Raw genomic sequence first — 14,276 nt, 5'->3', positions numbered from 1 at the left:
TCTCCTTTAAAAACCCTTGGGTTTTCTGAGACACTACACTTTTGTCAATAGCCCTTCCCCCTTTATTTTGGTTTTAGCCAATTCTTGATCACCTTCACTGGTTCTTTTTCTTCTAAATCATTGGTATCCAACTTTGGGTGGTATCTGAAAACAAATAACCAAAGACTCCAAAGAAAGATCTTAAAGAAACTTTAAGGAAAAAACTCTTCCTAATTAAGACACTTTTCCTTCTTGCTTTTCGTGACTTTGCTTCCTAATCTTTCTCCTGCCACTCTGGCATACAGTTCCTTCTCCTTCACCTGGACCTCTATATTTGGGAAAAGTCTTAAAGCCTTGGTTCTGGGTTCACATCCATACTATTACAGAAAGAACTTTCATAAAAAAATACAGAACTATTAGAATGTATAGAAATCCTTCCCCCCTCAGATGGCTTTAATCATTATTAAGGTTTTAATAACTATTTATATGCTGATAAAATCCAAATTTTAATTGCAACCTGAAAAATCCAGATTTGTGTATCTGTGCTTACTAGAGATAGGTTAAGGAATTTTAAGGTTAACATAGTCTAAACGAAAAAAAATTTTTTAACGATTTTATTTATTTATTTGACAGAGAGACAGCAAGAGAGGGAACACAAGCAGGGGGAGTAGAAGAGGGAGAAGAAAGTTCCTGTTGAGCAGGGAGCCTGATACAGGGCTCGATCCCAGGACCCTGGGATCATGACCTGAGCCAAAAGCAGATTCTTTTTTTTTTTTTTTTTTTTTTTTCAAAATTTTATTTATTTGACAGAGAGAGATCACAAGCAGGCAGAGAGGCAGGCAGAGAGAGGGGTAAGTGGGCTGGGCTGCCTGCTGAGCAGAGAGCCCGATGTGGGCACTGATCCCAGGACCCTGAGAGCATGACCTGAGCTGAAAGCAGAGGCTTAACCCACTGAGCCACCCACCTACCCTGAAAACAGATGCTTAAGAAATGGGCCACCCAGCTAAACTCTTGATTTCCCCCAATCAGCTGCTTCTAACATCTTTGATACTTTAATAGATGCCACCTCAACCCATTTGCTCAGACCACAAACCTATCATTTTAAGCCACCATAACCAAGCCCTGTTAATTCTAATCTATCCATTCTATCCACTTGAAACCATTCTACTTTTAAGCCATGATATTTCCTATTTAGAAATCTTCAACTGCTTTCTTACTGCTCTTCATACTTTCATGCTTACTCTTCTCCAATCCATTCTCCAAAGTCTAGGTTATCTTTTAAAAGTGATCACTGGATTATGTCTTTGACCTGTTTGAAACAATGTATTGATTTTCCTTTGCACTTAGAATAAAAACAAAATTAAAACCAGACTGCTTAAAAGGTCTGTATGCACTGCTTGCCTAAATTTCTGATCTCATTTTGGGCCATTCACTCTTTTTTGTTCAACTGTACCTTGTTTTCAGTGCCTCACCCTGTCTCAGGGCCTTCATATATGCTAATTCCCATGTCAGCAATATTATTTACATGGATTCATAGCCTTGCTCTTATTCATAATTCAATTCTCAGGTAAGTCTTCCCTAATTATCCAAAGTAGGTGTTTCCTCCCCCTCCCCTTATGGCTCCTTGTGCTCTTTCTTTTCTGGCACTTAACACAATTAGAATTATTTTTTAATATTTCTCTCTCCCCAATTAGACGGTGAGCTGTATGGTAACACAGTCCATATCTGGTTTGTTCTCCATAAAAACTAGCACATGATAAATGATGAATAAATGAATGACTGATTTGGTTAAATGGCCTACCTATATATGAAGATTTAATTGGCATATGAGTTAGTAGAGACTGGTTCAAGAGTCACAAATTGTACATCTAATATTGGCTGGAATGGTATTACAGTTTCATTGTACATTTCACAAATTATATTTTAAAAGAACATAGATGAAAAAACACAACCCAATTATTACTTTCATATAAAAAGAAATTATAAAACTACATGGTCCTACTTGCCCTCTCCAGGTGATGAGAAATAGTTAATTTATTTGCAAACCTGACGGTCAAGTTAGCTTTATCATACATATTCAGGCAGAACTGAGGGGTTTTTTGCTAAAACTATGCATTTAGTTCCTTCCTTCAATCTTTCTTACTAGAACTTTTTCCCTTTAGCTCTAAAAAGCTTTGAAAAAGAATCTGTCTTCTCAAGGCACGCAGTTCTATATATATGCTAAAGATGACAAACCCCAATTCAGCAAGGGCATATATATATATATACACAAAGCTTTCAAAGCAAAATGGACAGTTAAACTATGGCTCAAAAGACCCTTAATGCATACTCCAGTGTTTAACCAGTAGTTAAGAACGGTTATGGGAGGGGTGCCTGGGTGGCTCAGTGGGTTAAAGCCTCTGTCTTCAGCTCGGGCCGTGATCCCAGGGTCCTGGGATCAAGCCCCACATTGGGCTCTCTGCTCCACGGAGAGACTGCTTCCTCCTCTCTCTCCCTGCCTGCCTCTCTGCCTACTTGTGATCTCTGTCTGTCAAATAAATAAATGGAATCTTAAAAAAAAAGAAAAAAGGGACCCTTAATGCATACTCCAGTGTTTATCCAGTAGTTAAGAACAGTTATGGGAGGGGCGGAGGGGTGGCTCAGTGGGTTAAAGCCTCTGCCTTCGGCTCAGGTCATGATCTCAGGGTCCTGGGATCGAGCCCCCGCATCGGGCTCTCTGCTCAGCGGGGAACCTGCTTCCCTTCCTCTCTCTCTCTCTGCCTGTCTCTCTGCCTGCTTGTGATCTCTGTCTGTCGAATAAATAAATAAAAAATCTTAAAAAAAAAAAAAAAAAAAAAGGAATGGTTATGGGAAATTAAATCTCCTATATCACCATTTCTTGTTACAGTGGATTAGAAATTTTAGAAAATAAATGTTCTTTCCTAATGAAACGGTTGCTTATGCCTACAGAAACCATCAACTGCTACAGATTGACATTAGAAGAAGAATGCCTCAAGTGGATGAGAGGTCAGTTTAAAATCCATCTTGAAAATACTTCATGAATACTGAGTAAGTCAATACCAAAACATCCTACAAACTTATAAAAAGACCTAATTTAGACCTAGTAAAACAAAGCATGGGGCAACTAAATTAGGAAAGTCCAATGATCAAAATTAAGACTTCATACCCATGTACACAAAACAAACATGTCTTAAGTAATCAGTCAAGACTGATAACCCCAATAATTTTTGCTTCTGTGAAATAAACGATAGGTAATACCTATTCCTAATTACCTCATGGAAGAAGTGTCTCATCTGAGCCATTTTGGTTTTGAAGCGCTTTAGTTTTTGATGGATCCTTTTATCCTTCTCTAGTTGGGAGATGGTAGCCCATTCACAGTGTAGATAGGAGCTGAAGGGGATGGAAATAGCTGGTCATGCTGTGAGAAAGGGTAGGCTAGATTTGGGGATAAGCCAGAAGCAGGCACAATGGTAAGTGCTTCTTAAGACTGATTTTGCACACAAACACCTGGTCTGGGGCAGGCTTGAAAGTTCACATTTCTAACGAGCACCCAAATGATGCTAATTCTGCTGGTCCACTGACCAGTCTGAGTAGAAAGGTCTTAATGTTAAATTAAGGTATAGAGAATCACAAGGGATTTTATCAGGAACCACCCTTATCCCACCTTCCTGTTGGGAAACAGGAAGAGAAACGCAATTCCCAAACTCCTCTCTGAATAGACATTTTCCTCAAAAGAAAACAACAACTTGGGCTAGGAGACTATTAAAAAGGGACACATTCCCACCCAGGATGGACTATACAGGAGAACTTTTTACAACCCTGTGGGTTTAGGGTGAAAAGCTTTTTGCACAAATCACATACTAGTTCTTGTACTTGACAAAGAATTCTTCTGCCTCAGTATACTGTCCAGAAGGAAGCTGAGAAGAAAGAAATCATAGTTATTAATAACCTTATTTGTCAAAGAAAGAAGCTTTAATTTTCACTACTCATGGTAGAGCTTCATACCAATGTTCCTAGAGTGTATTAGTGACTGAGGGATTAAAGAACTAACCTAGTACTCCAATACAAGAGATCTGACAGCTGGAAAAAATAAGTCTATCCATCTTAAACAGAAAACCAAAAGAAGAGGCAATAAGACAGTTCCTATTTTCTAGGTAACCTCCCTCCACCATAACTATACTTTACTAATATATCCTGGCATCCAAAGGTGTTTATTAAATAGAGCCTGTGAATGCAGCATTATGGGTTGACATGAAGGGTTAAGGCCTTACCTCCTTCTTCACAATCCGCATAGAAAGCACTTTGTCTACTATGGCTGCATCTTCTTCACTGGGATTCTCCTGTAGCAAAAAATGCAGTTAGTCAACAGAGACTGTGAGGAGCAGGACAACCTCTCATATTGCTTAAGTTCTCAGCTTACCACAAAGAACTGCATGGAAGGCAAAGTCTCGCCATCTGGTTCCTGCACGGGTTCAGGGAGGATAGGCTCAGTTTTTATTGGACCAGTTACATCCACTTCTTCTTCTTCTTCATCATCTGTGATCTTTATATCCAGATCCTCTGTATATTTTTTTCGCTTAACTTGGCGGTTTGAGCGTCTTTTCTGTAGCGGAAAGAATGGTTAAAATAACTATGTAGATATATCAAAGAGAAAAACCTTTAAAACTATTTGCCTATAGTCATATATTTATTTTACTCCAAAATCCCTATGAAAAACCAAACCAAAAAGATAAAGAGCTTATTTACAAAATTATGTGATATCAAACCATATTCTTTATGTAGCAAATACAAATTAATTTGCCAAACTGTTTTTTCAAAGAACCAGAATCCACCTGAAAGTAACCTGGATACTACTGCCAAGAAACTCTGGTAAAATGAAACAGGACTCTACCTGAAGGGTACAATGTGCTTTCTATAAGGAGCAACCCTGAAGTGCCAAGGTGCAAGAATGTTTTGTTACTAATTTTGCTTTCTGTTTTAGTTCTAAGGTTTTTTTGTTTTAATAAATAGAATCATACTATATGATGATTACAGCATTGTTCTGCTACTTACCTTTTTTTTTTTTTTTAAAGATTTTGTTTATTTGCCAGAGAGAGAGAGAGAGAGCAAGCACAGCGCAGGCAGAGTGGCAGTACAGGCAGAGGGAGAAGCAGGCTCCCCGCCAAGCAAGGAGCCTGATGTGGGACTCGATCCCATGACGCTGGGATCATGACCCGAGCCGAAGGCAGCTGCCCAACCAACTGAGCCACCCAGGCGTCCCTGCTACTTACCTTTTTGTTAACAGTACTTTTTAGGGGAGTTTTCCGCATCAATACATTTTAGATTTACGTTAGATGACAACCTGAGCTGAAACCAAGAGTCAGATGCTCAACTGACTGAGCCACCCAGGCACCCCGAGTAAAATATTTTTTAATTAAGTAATTTAAGTAATACTTTGTAGTTCATGATAAAAAGTTGGGAAGGATAGAAAGATAAAATTATTTTTCAGGGGTGCCTGGGTGGCTTAGCGGGTTAAAGCCTCTGCCTTCGGCTCAGGTCATGTTCCCAGGGTCCTGGAATCAGGCCCCACGTCGGGCTCTCTGCTCGGCAGGGAGCCTGCTTCCTCCCCTCTCTCTCTCTGCCTGCCTCTCTGCCTACTTGTGATCTCTGTCTGTCAAATAAATAAATAAATTTTTTTAAAAAAAGATTATTTTTCCAAAAAAAAAAAAAAAGATTATTTTTCAATCATGATTATATCTCTGAAAAACCCAACCAAATTAAATGAATTATTAGACACAGAACTACAGAAATTAAGCAAACTTCCCTGGCATAAAATCAATTTTTAAAACTATCATTCTTATGTAAACTGAGCCATAAAACATAATGAAAGGAAAGATTCAAGGCACTGGGTGGCTCAGTTAAGCATCTGCCTTTGGCTCAGGTCATGATCTCAGGGTCCTGGGTTTGAGCTCTGCACTGGGTACCCTGCTCAGAGGAGAGCCTGCTTCTACCCCTCCCTCTGCTGTTCCCCCTCCTTGTGCTCTGTCAAATAAATAAATAAAATCTTTAAAAAAAAAGAAAGAATTCTACATAAAAATAAAAAGATTACTTATCTAAAAAATTAAAGTTAGTAAGAAATATGTAAAATCTATATGAAAAAAACTTTAAAACACTCCAGGAGGCCTTAAAGAGAACTTGAATAATAAAATAATAATAATAATAATAATGATAAAATAATAATAAATAAAATAAAAAAATAAAAACATACATTGTCGTACAATAAGACTTAATTCTAATTATATGCATTACATAAAAATGACAAAATAAAATTAACAGAACTTTTTATTTAGATAAGCTGATTCAAAAAGTCAAAGAGAGAAATAAACACTAAAGAATAACCAGGAAAAATAGGAAAAGTGTGCTTGGCCTTACCAGATATTAAGGACACAAAAGAGCTATACCAATTAACAAAGGTTGGAACCTCTCTAAGAAAAGATAAACAGGTCAATGAAATAATGTCCAAATACAGACTAAAATACTAGGTGGATATAGAACATGATAAAAATAGCACTTCTAATCGGTGAGGGAAAAGTAGATTATTATATAAATGGGACTGGAAACAAATGGCTAGCTATTTAGAGGTTGAAAGAAACTAAATTACATAAAAATAAAGGATTTCCAAAATCTTTTTACAAATCTTAAAAAGGGGATGCCTGGGTGGCTTAGTCGGTTAAGTCTGACTTTGGCTCAGGTCATGATCCCAGGGTCCTAGGATTAAGTCCCACATCAGGTTCCTTGCTCAGTGGGGAATCCTGCTTCTCCTTCTGCTTGTGTTTTCTCTCTCTCTCTCCGACAAATAAATAAATAAAATCTTTTTAAAAAAATCTTAAAAAGATGTAACATCAAAGAAAGTGTGGAAGAATTTTTTATAATCTGGCGGCAGGAAATATGTTTCTAATAAATTGATCAATTTTACCTTGCAAAAAATTTGAGATATATACATATTATAACAAAGTTGAGAAAAATAATAAACTGATGGGGAAAACACCAAATACTCCATTTCCTAAGCACAGAGTTCTTTTGAGTAACTAAGAAAAAGATCCATAACAGAGCAGAAAGATGGGCAAATACGATAAATAGACAGTTAGTAGGAAAAAAACACAAATGACTTTAAATGTAAAAAGATGCTCACACTCATAATAAATTATAACTGATACCTAAATTGAGATACCTTTTTTCGTTTTTTGCACCTACCTAACAGACTGGTAAAAAGCAGCAAGTCTGATCAAATACTGAAATAGGAACTTGCACATACATTGTTGGTTAGACTACACATGGGCATAACCTCTATAAAAGAAAATCTGACAATACCCTTTGGTCTAGAAATTTCACTTCAAAGTTACTACCCTACGAATAAATCTGCACATATATACAAATCTTTGTAGCATTACTTATAATAGTAGAAGACCAGAGAAAAATCTTAATGCCCATCAATAGGGAACTAGTTAAACAAATTACAGTATAATCAAAATATGGAATACTACAGAAGAGTATTCAAAAAGAATGGGTAGTTGACAAAACCAAATACTGAAGATGTGGAACTGGAACTGTCATTACTGGTGCAAGTGTAAAATGACACAATCACTTTGGAAGCTGACAGATTCTTACAGAGTTATAATGTTTATTTATGTAACTACTATGGTCTAGCAATCCTATTCCTTAGGTAGGAGAAATGAAAACCCATGTCCAAGAAGTACTAAAACTGTTCACTGCAGCCTTACTCATAATAGCTCCAAAATGGAAACAACCCAAATGTCCTTCAACAGATTTGTGGGGGTTTTAAAATTATTTTTAATAGTTATTTGTTTGTTTGTTCATAAATCTACACCCAATGTGGGGGTTCAATTCATGATCCCAAGATCAAGAGTCACACACCCTTCTACTTTGTTGTTTTTAACTGCCAGGCAGTATTCTATGGTACAGATTTTCAGAATTTTATTAACTATTTCTCCTCTATGGACAATGAATTTTTCTGCTATTACAAATACTGCTGAAATACATATGCATCATTACATACTTTTGAAAGTTTCCTTCCTGCATAATCATTGAGTCCAAAGTCACTGACATTTTAAATTTTGTTACATATTGAAATACTGACTAGCTAGAAAGATTGTCTCAATACTCCCATCAACTGTGTGAAAAGCACCTTTTCCTGAACTCCACTGCCAACAATGGCATTACCACTTATGGGCTGAATTATAAACCTCTAAGTTTTTTGTGTGTGTTTTTTAAATTTTATTTATTTATTTGAGAGAGAGAGTAAGCAAGCGAGCAAGAGAGAGTGTGAGCATAAGCAGGGGGAGGGGAAGAGGAAGAGGGATAAGCGGACTCCGCCAAGCAGGGAGCCCAACATTAGGCTTGATCCAAGAACTCTATGATCATGACCTGAGCCAAAGGCAGACAATTAACTGAGTTAAAAAAATGCCCCAATCCCCCAAAATTCTTATGTTGAAACCCTAATCCCTAGTACCTCAGAATGTGGCTGTATTTGGAGAAAGAGTTTTAGAGAGACGATTAAGATAAAATGAGGCTGGTAGAGTGAGCCCTAATTCAACTTGAATGGCATAATTACAAGAGGAAATGTGGACACACAAAAAGACACCAGGATATATACACTGAGAAAAGACCATGTAAGGACATAGTAAGAAAGCAGCCTTCTGCAAACCAAAGAGAAAGATCTCAGAGGTAACCAAACCTGCTGACTCCTTGATCTTGGACTTCAGAACTATGAGAAGATCAGTTTTTGCTATTTAAGCCACACAGTCTGTGGTATTTTATTATGGCAACCCTAGCAAACTAATACACCACCTTTTAAAATTTGTATTTTTGTTATTACAAAGACTTGCCTTCAGTTTGTCTTCTAATTATTTAACAAATACTTTACCTGACCCTTTATTTTATTTAACATACACATACATAACTCTTCCTATGCTGTCTTACCATGAGCTAAGCACTGTCCTAATTGCTTTATAAATGCTTCCAGTCAATTCTCCTAACCACCCATTTGGTAGGCATTATTATCTGCATTTTAGAGATAAGGAAATTGGGGCACCAAGAGGTTAAATAGACTTGCCTGAAGTGACGATGTTAGTAAGTAGTAAAGATAAGAACCAAGGAATTCTTGCTGCAGAATTTATGCTCTTAATGACTATGTTATTTGTAGAATTTTGTTACATGTGCATTAATTTTTACATTGTCAAATATATCTATCTTTCCTTTTATGACTTCTGAAAACCCCCTTAGGAAGAGAGAATTATTTATAAATACTTGAGAATGGAGCACCTGGGTGACTCAGTGAGTTAAAGCCTCTCCCTTCAGTTCAGGTCATGATCCCAGGGTCCTGGGATCGAGCCCCACATCGGGCTCTTTGCTCAGCAGGGAGCCTGCTTTCCCCTCTTTCTCTGCCTCCCTCTCTGCATACTTGTGATCTCTGTCTGTGAAATAAGTAAATAAAATCTTTAAAAAAAAACTGAGAATTATTTAAAAAACTCATCCATGTTTTACAATAAGTTCATGATTTCAAGTTTTACCTTTGGACTTCAATTAAACTCGTATTTGTTTAAAAAGTGACACAAGAAATCTGGTTTTATTTTTTTCCTACATGGGTAGCCAGTTGTCCTAACATAATTAATTAAATATTCTTTCTTTTCATTGATTTAAAATGGCATTTTAATTCATATTCTAAATCCTCATAACCATTTGAATCTATTTCCAGACTCTATTATCTTTATTAATGTTATTTCTTCTCTAATTCCACACTCCTAGTAATTATTATTTCATACTATATCTAATGTTTGTTAAGTCAAATTTCTGTCTCATTTTCCTTTTCAATTTTATCTTGGCTAGTCTCTAATGTTAATTTCCCCAGAAAAACCCAAGTATCAGTTTGCCAAAGTAATGAGTGTATCAAGAAAGAGGGAATGCATTTCTGAGTATTAATAACAACAGCAGCACTTAAGGTTTGTTTAGTACAAGCCTCCATTTACCAAGGAAAAATTCAGACACAGTAGCTAAGAAAATTGGCCAGGCCCATAGTATTACTCAGAAGTACCATGGGTCTCCCAAATCTTAATACCAGATTCTGTGTATGGTTGGAAACCAGAGACAAAGATGATACTGTAAAGCAACAATCAGAGACAGAGGACCAAACTTCTTCTGGTCCAGCTTCTTTTATTCTCTTCCAGTGTTTCTCACCTTAAAAAGGTAGGAAAAAACATTGTGCCTAAGCACCCAGTTCACAGAGTCAGAACCCTAAAGTGTAGAAAAGGTAAGGCAAAGGAATAGATGAACAGTTCTAAGAGAAACCAAAGTACTGACATAGTCATAACAACCATGAAGCATAATTTCATAGCTGCTTAGTTTCTGAAACACTGGAATTCAGAAAATGACTACTGCTTTTGTATAGTATGGTAATATACTTTTTGCCTAAAAAATAAAAATTTTAAAAGATACAACCATGACCAGGTCCCACCTCTTTTACCTTTTAGGCCTACCTCTCTTTTAGAAAAATTCTTGAAATATGCACAGGGTTAAAGTCTCTTTTATCTATTCCTGGTTTGCCTGTCAGAATTAAACTTGATTTTTCTAAGTTCTTTCAGAATCCTTTTACCTGAATGCTGCTTTCTTCATCATCCCGGGGTGACTGGGCAGGCATGACTTCTACATCTGAATTATCAGATGAGGTATTACGCTTTCTCTTCTTACCCACCACAGGAGTGATGGTGCTAAAAAGGAAAAACCAAATTCATTTGCAGTGAGGGTCAAATTCATTTAGGAGGAGAAAAATATAATTAATCTAAACCATCATATATGAAACTTCCTAACAGCAGTGCCTAGCTCTTCAGTCAGTACGACACATCGTTAGGGAGTAAGGTGTTTGAAAATAGAAGATATTCGGGTTCCTAAACCACTGGCTGGCCTTTACAACCAGATATGACTAATCCTTTCTACTACTATACTCACAAATACCTGAAGGAAAGTGGCGTAAGACAACAGAATCCTGGCCCAAGAACTACAAGGCCTCACTTTAGGTCCAGTTCTGTCATTAGCTGCACATTAGGTCCCTTTTTTGTAATATAAACACTGATGAAAATACCCAGCCTGACAATTGCTGAGGATTAACTAAGACCGGCAATATGAAATTTTTTTTAAGCTAAAAAATCCTCTCCAATTATAAACCATTATTAAAATTCCACCACAAAGCCTGAAGAATCCTAAGGGGTAGAAGCCAGGGAAAAAGGAGTGAAGCTACAAGACACGGAAGGGAAAGAGAAGATGATTGTGGTAAGCCCTGGTTCTGCCGACACTCCTTTAGGCTGACAATGGTTGCTAAAATCTTCTCTAGTTCAGATGAGATTCAAGAACAGGGCAGCTATACCTAGTAGGTATAGGATAGTGAGAAATCTCTTCCACACTACGGTGATACAAAATCACAAAGACATATAAAAACAGTCAACTTTTAATCCTAACCCCCAATTCAACAATTAGTTATCTTTCCTGTGCCTTGTTGCTTCTCTTTCAAAATATGCTAATTTGCACATTTCTGTTTAACAAATCATATAAGCATTGAGACAAAGAAAAGAAAGGCCTTTCTATCTTGTCACAGATCACTTTGAACTATGTGTATAGCTGCTAAATACAAGCAGATCCTAGGGGTGCCTGGGTGGCACAGCCAGTTTAATGTCTGACTCTTGGTTTCAATTCAGGTCCTGATCTCAGCGTCATGAGATCAAGCCCGTTATCACTCTCTGCACCAAGAACAGAGTTTGCTTGAGACTCTCTCTCTCTGTGTCTCTCCCCTACTCTCACTCTCAAAAAAATAAATAAATCTTTAAAAAAAAAAAAAAAAGTAGTTCCTCTAATACTGATTTATTTTTTTAAGTTTTATTTTCCTAAGTAATCTCTACACCCAATGTGGGGCTCAAACTTAACAACCCTGAGATCAAGAGTCACATGCTCTATCGACTCAGCCAGCCAGGCACCCCTCACTACTAATTTAAAAACAAGTGCACTTCCCTCAAATGTCCCAACCAATCAGCAAAGGGTTGTACTCACTTCAGCTTACTCTTGCCCTTAGTTTTAGAGGTACCAGATGTTTTGCTCTTCTTTGGCTTTTCTTCCTTGAGCCTCTCCCCACTGCTCTTTTTCCTGCGTTTCTTCTCACCTTCTTCTTCAGGCCGAACACTGGGCAATTCATCCTCATTTAGGACCCGAGGTATATTCTGCTCACCCCGGGCACGGGCCCTAGCAATAGCTTCTGCTACAATCCGATTGGCTTTCTCTTGCTTCTTCTGGTGCTCCAGCCTGCGATTTTCTTCCATTCCTATCTTGCCCCCAGTATGAGGAGCAGAGCTTGCTGGTGAAGACAAAGCTGCCACTTCACTGGCACTTAGAACTTTAACTACGGAGAGCCCAGAAGAGGCCCCTTGGGAAGAGCCAGCCTACAGAAATAAAGACACTAAAATTTCAATATGTTTGTAGCTAAATGGCCTAAATAAAATCTAGCTCTAAAGCAGATAGGATGGAAACTTTCCATCTCTAATTCCTTAAGAATCAGATTCGGAACAACTCTTACCGAACTTGGACATATTAGGGGGGAAAAAAGTGTTTTGTTCTGGTGGTTTTTTTTGTTTTTGTTTTTGTTTTTTTAAGTTGAAAGGGGATAAGAAAAGGCAAGAATTGTGCCAAAGCAAACTTCAATATCCTTTACCATGCTCCTAACGTCAATACACATCTCCATTATTGTATGACTAATCCTGATCTCTAGGCCAAAAGTAAATAAAATCAAATTCTACTCTTGGTGTACCTTTATCCCAGTAGGGGGTGGGGGGGTGGGAGGAGTGATAATCACTTGACCTCTTTAGGACAACTTCTTTATCTTCCAAATGAAAGAATACTGCCAATCACTTCTACTCCACAACAATATCAGGAAAAAGATTGTAAATGAAACAGCTTGAAGACAAATATTAGATAAATCACCTCTTATCCCAAACCTCACAGTGACCCTCAAATCTCTTCATATAATTAACCGAAGTCTCCACAGTAAAAGAAATAAAAGCCTGCGTTTCAGTTCCAAGGCATGACTCCAAGGACCCCACACTCAACAATGAGTGGTTGCTGAAGGGGACAACAGGGGGCTACCTGTGGAGGTCTCACCTGCGGCTGCAGCACGACCTTCAGTGGTACTGAAAGTCTTTGTCCTGGGCTTTGTCCGGGCCCCATTATCTGAGCCTGCTGCACAGAGGAGAGAGTCACTGGCTGGGTTGAGGGCGGCTGCGGTTGTGATGCTGGCGGCTGTGGTACAATCTGGATTTTCTGCTGTGGCTGTTGCACCTGCAGCTGGATAGTTACTACTTTGGCGGGCTGCCCCTGAGCATTCTTGGCTTGGGTCAGGGCTGCCAGCTGGTTGCCCTGTAACACTATCTTGCCTGGTAGACTCCCTAGAACGACATGCCGGTGTCCTTGGGGACCTCCAGACTGTGGCTGCTGGAGGACCAGGGTGATGCGTTTTGATTCACCCTAGAGTGAAGAAAGGAAATTGCAAGAGGTGCAACATTAAAGAATGATATACTCTTAAGTATTTACACCAGTGTTCCTCATCCTAGAACCATCAAAACTGAGAGGCAGAAGACACAGTACAATTTATTTTTTTCGTCCTCTTATCTGTCCTGATTGAGTTTTCTCTGTAACACCTCTGCCCAGTGGGTATCAGGCCTATTTTTCACAAACTCCTGATGGAAGGCTATCTTCTAAGGTAGTCATTCCATTTTCTGGCAGTCTATTAGAACAAAAGTCTTTATAATCCACCTCCTCATAGCTTCTTTCCACTGGTCCTACTTATTTTAATACCATCCCCTCCCCCACAAACTCTTTTGGCCCTTTATTCAGAGGCTAGAACCTCTACTCTCTTACAATAGAAACTAGCCTTTTCACTGGATAAAGGAGGACAATCTCAGTAATAAGAACAGGGAAAATATACACATAGCTTCAGTAAGTCTTGCAAATATAAATAAATAATGACTGTTCCCATAGCATCCAGTATTTCTCATAAAGCTTTGTATCATACAGTATTGTGAGTTCTTGTTTACTGTCTGCCTTCCTGGCAGATCGTGAGCTCTGTAAGGACAGGGACTGTGTCTGTCTTGTTCAAGACCAGCTAGGCACAGTGTAAACATGTAATAAGAGCTCAAAAAAATATGTCAACATTAACTGCTTCCACCTGGTAAGTAGCAAGTATGTGGCTGTCAATGCTAACTGAT

The 14,276-nt window shown here is 38.1% G+C and overlaps 1 protein-coding gene across 7 annotated transcripts in view; it reads right to left on the bottom strand.

Moving 5' to 3' along the window:
- The window catches only part of CHD8 (chromodomain helicase DNA binding protein 8), a 62,700-nt gene that overhangs the window by 26,381 nt on the left and 22,043 nt on the right, over nucleotides 1–14,276 (bottom strand). For all 7 annotated transcript variants that reach the window (XM_032343047.1, XM_032343046.1, XM_032343041.1 and 4 more), the window contains exons 3-9: nucleotides 13,174–13,536; nucleotides 12,073–12,458; nucleotides 10,628–10,742; nucleotides 4,400–4,582; nucleotides 4,251–4,319; nucleotides 3,841–3,896; nucleotides 3,252–3,369 (exon numbers count right to left, since the gene is read on the bottom strand). In XM_032343047.1, coding sequence (XP_032198938.1) covers nucleotides 3,252–3,369; nucleotides 3,841–3,896; nucleotides 4,251–4,319; nucleotides 4,400–4,582; nucleotides 10,628–10,742; nucleotides 12,073–12,458; nucleotides 13,174–13,536 — 1,290 coding nt within the window. The remainder of the gene's footprint in view (nucleotides 1–3,251; nucleotides 3,370–3,840; nucleotides 3,897–4,250; nucleotides 4,320–4,399; nucleotides 4,583–10,627; nucleotides 10,743–12,072; nucleotides 12,459–13,173; nucleotides 13,537–14,276) is intronic.

This window comes from Mustela erminea, chromosome 5 (assembly GCF_009829155.1).
Source record: "Mustela erminea isolate mMusErm1 chromosome 5, mMusErm1.Pri, whole genome shotgun sequence".
NCBI lineage: Eukaryota > Metazoa > Chordata > Mammalia > Carnivora > Mustelidae > Mustela > Mustela erminea.
Note: the sequence above shows the minus strand (reverse complement) of the source record. Positions and strands in the feature narration are given on the sequence as shown.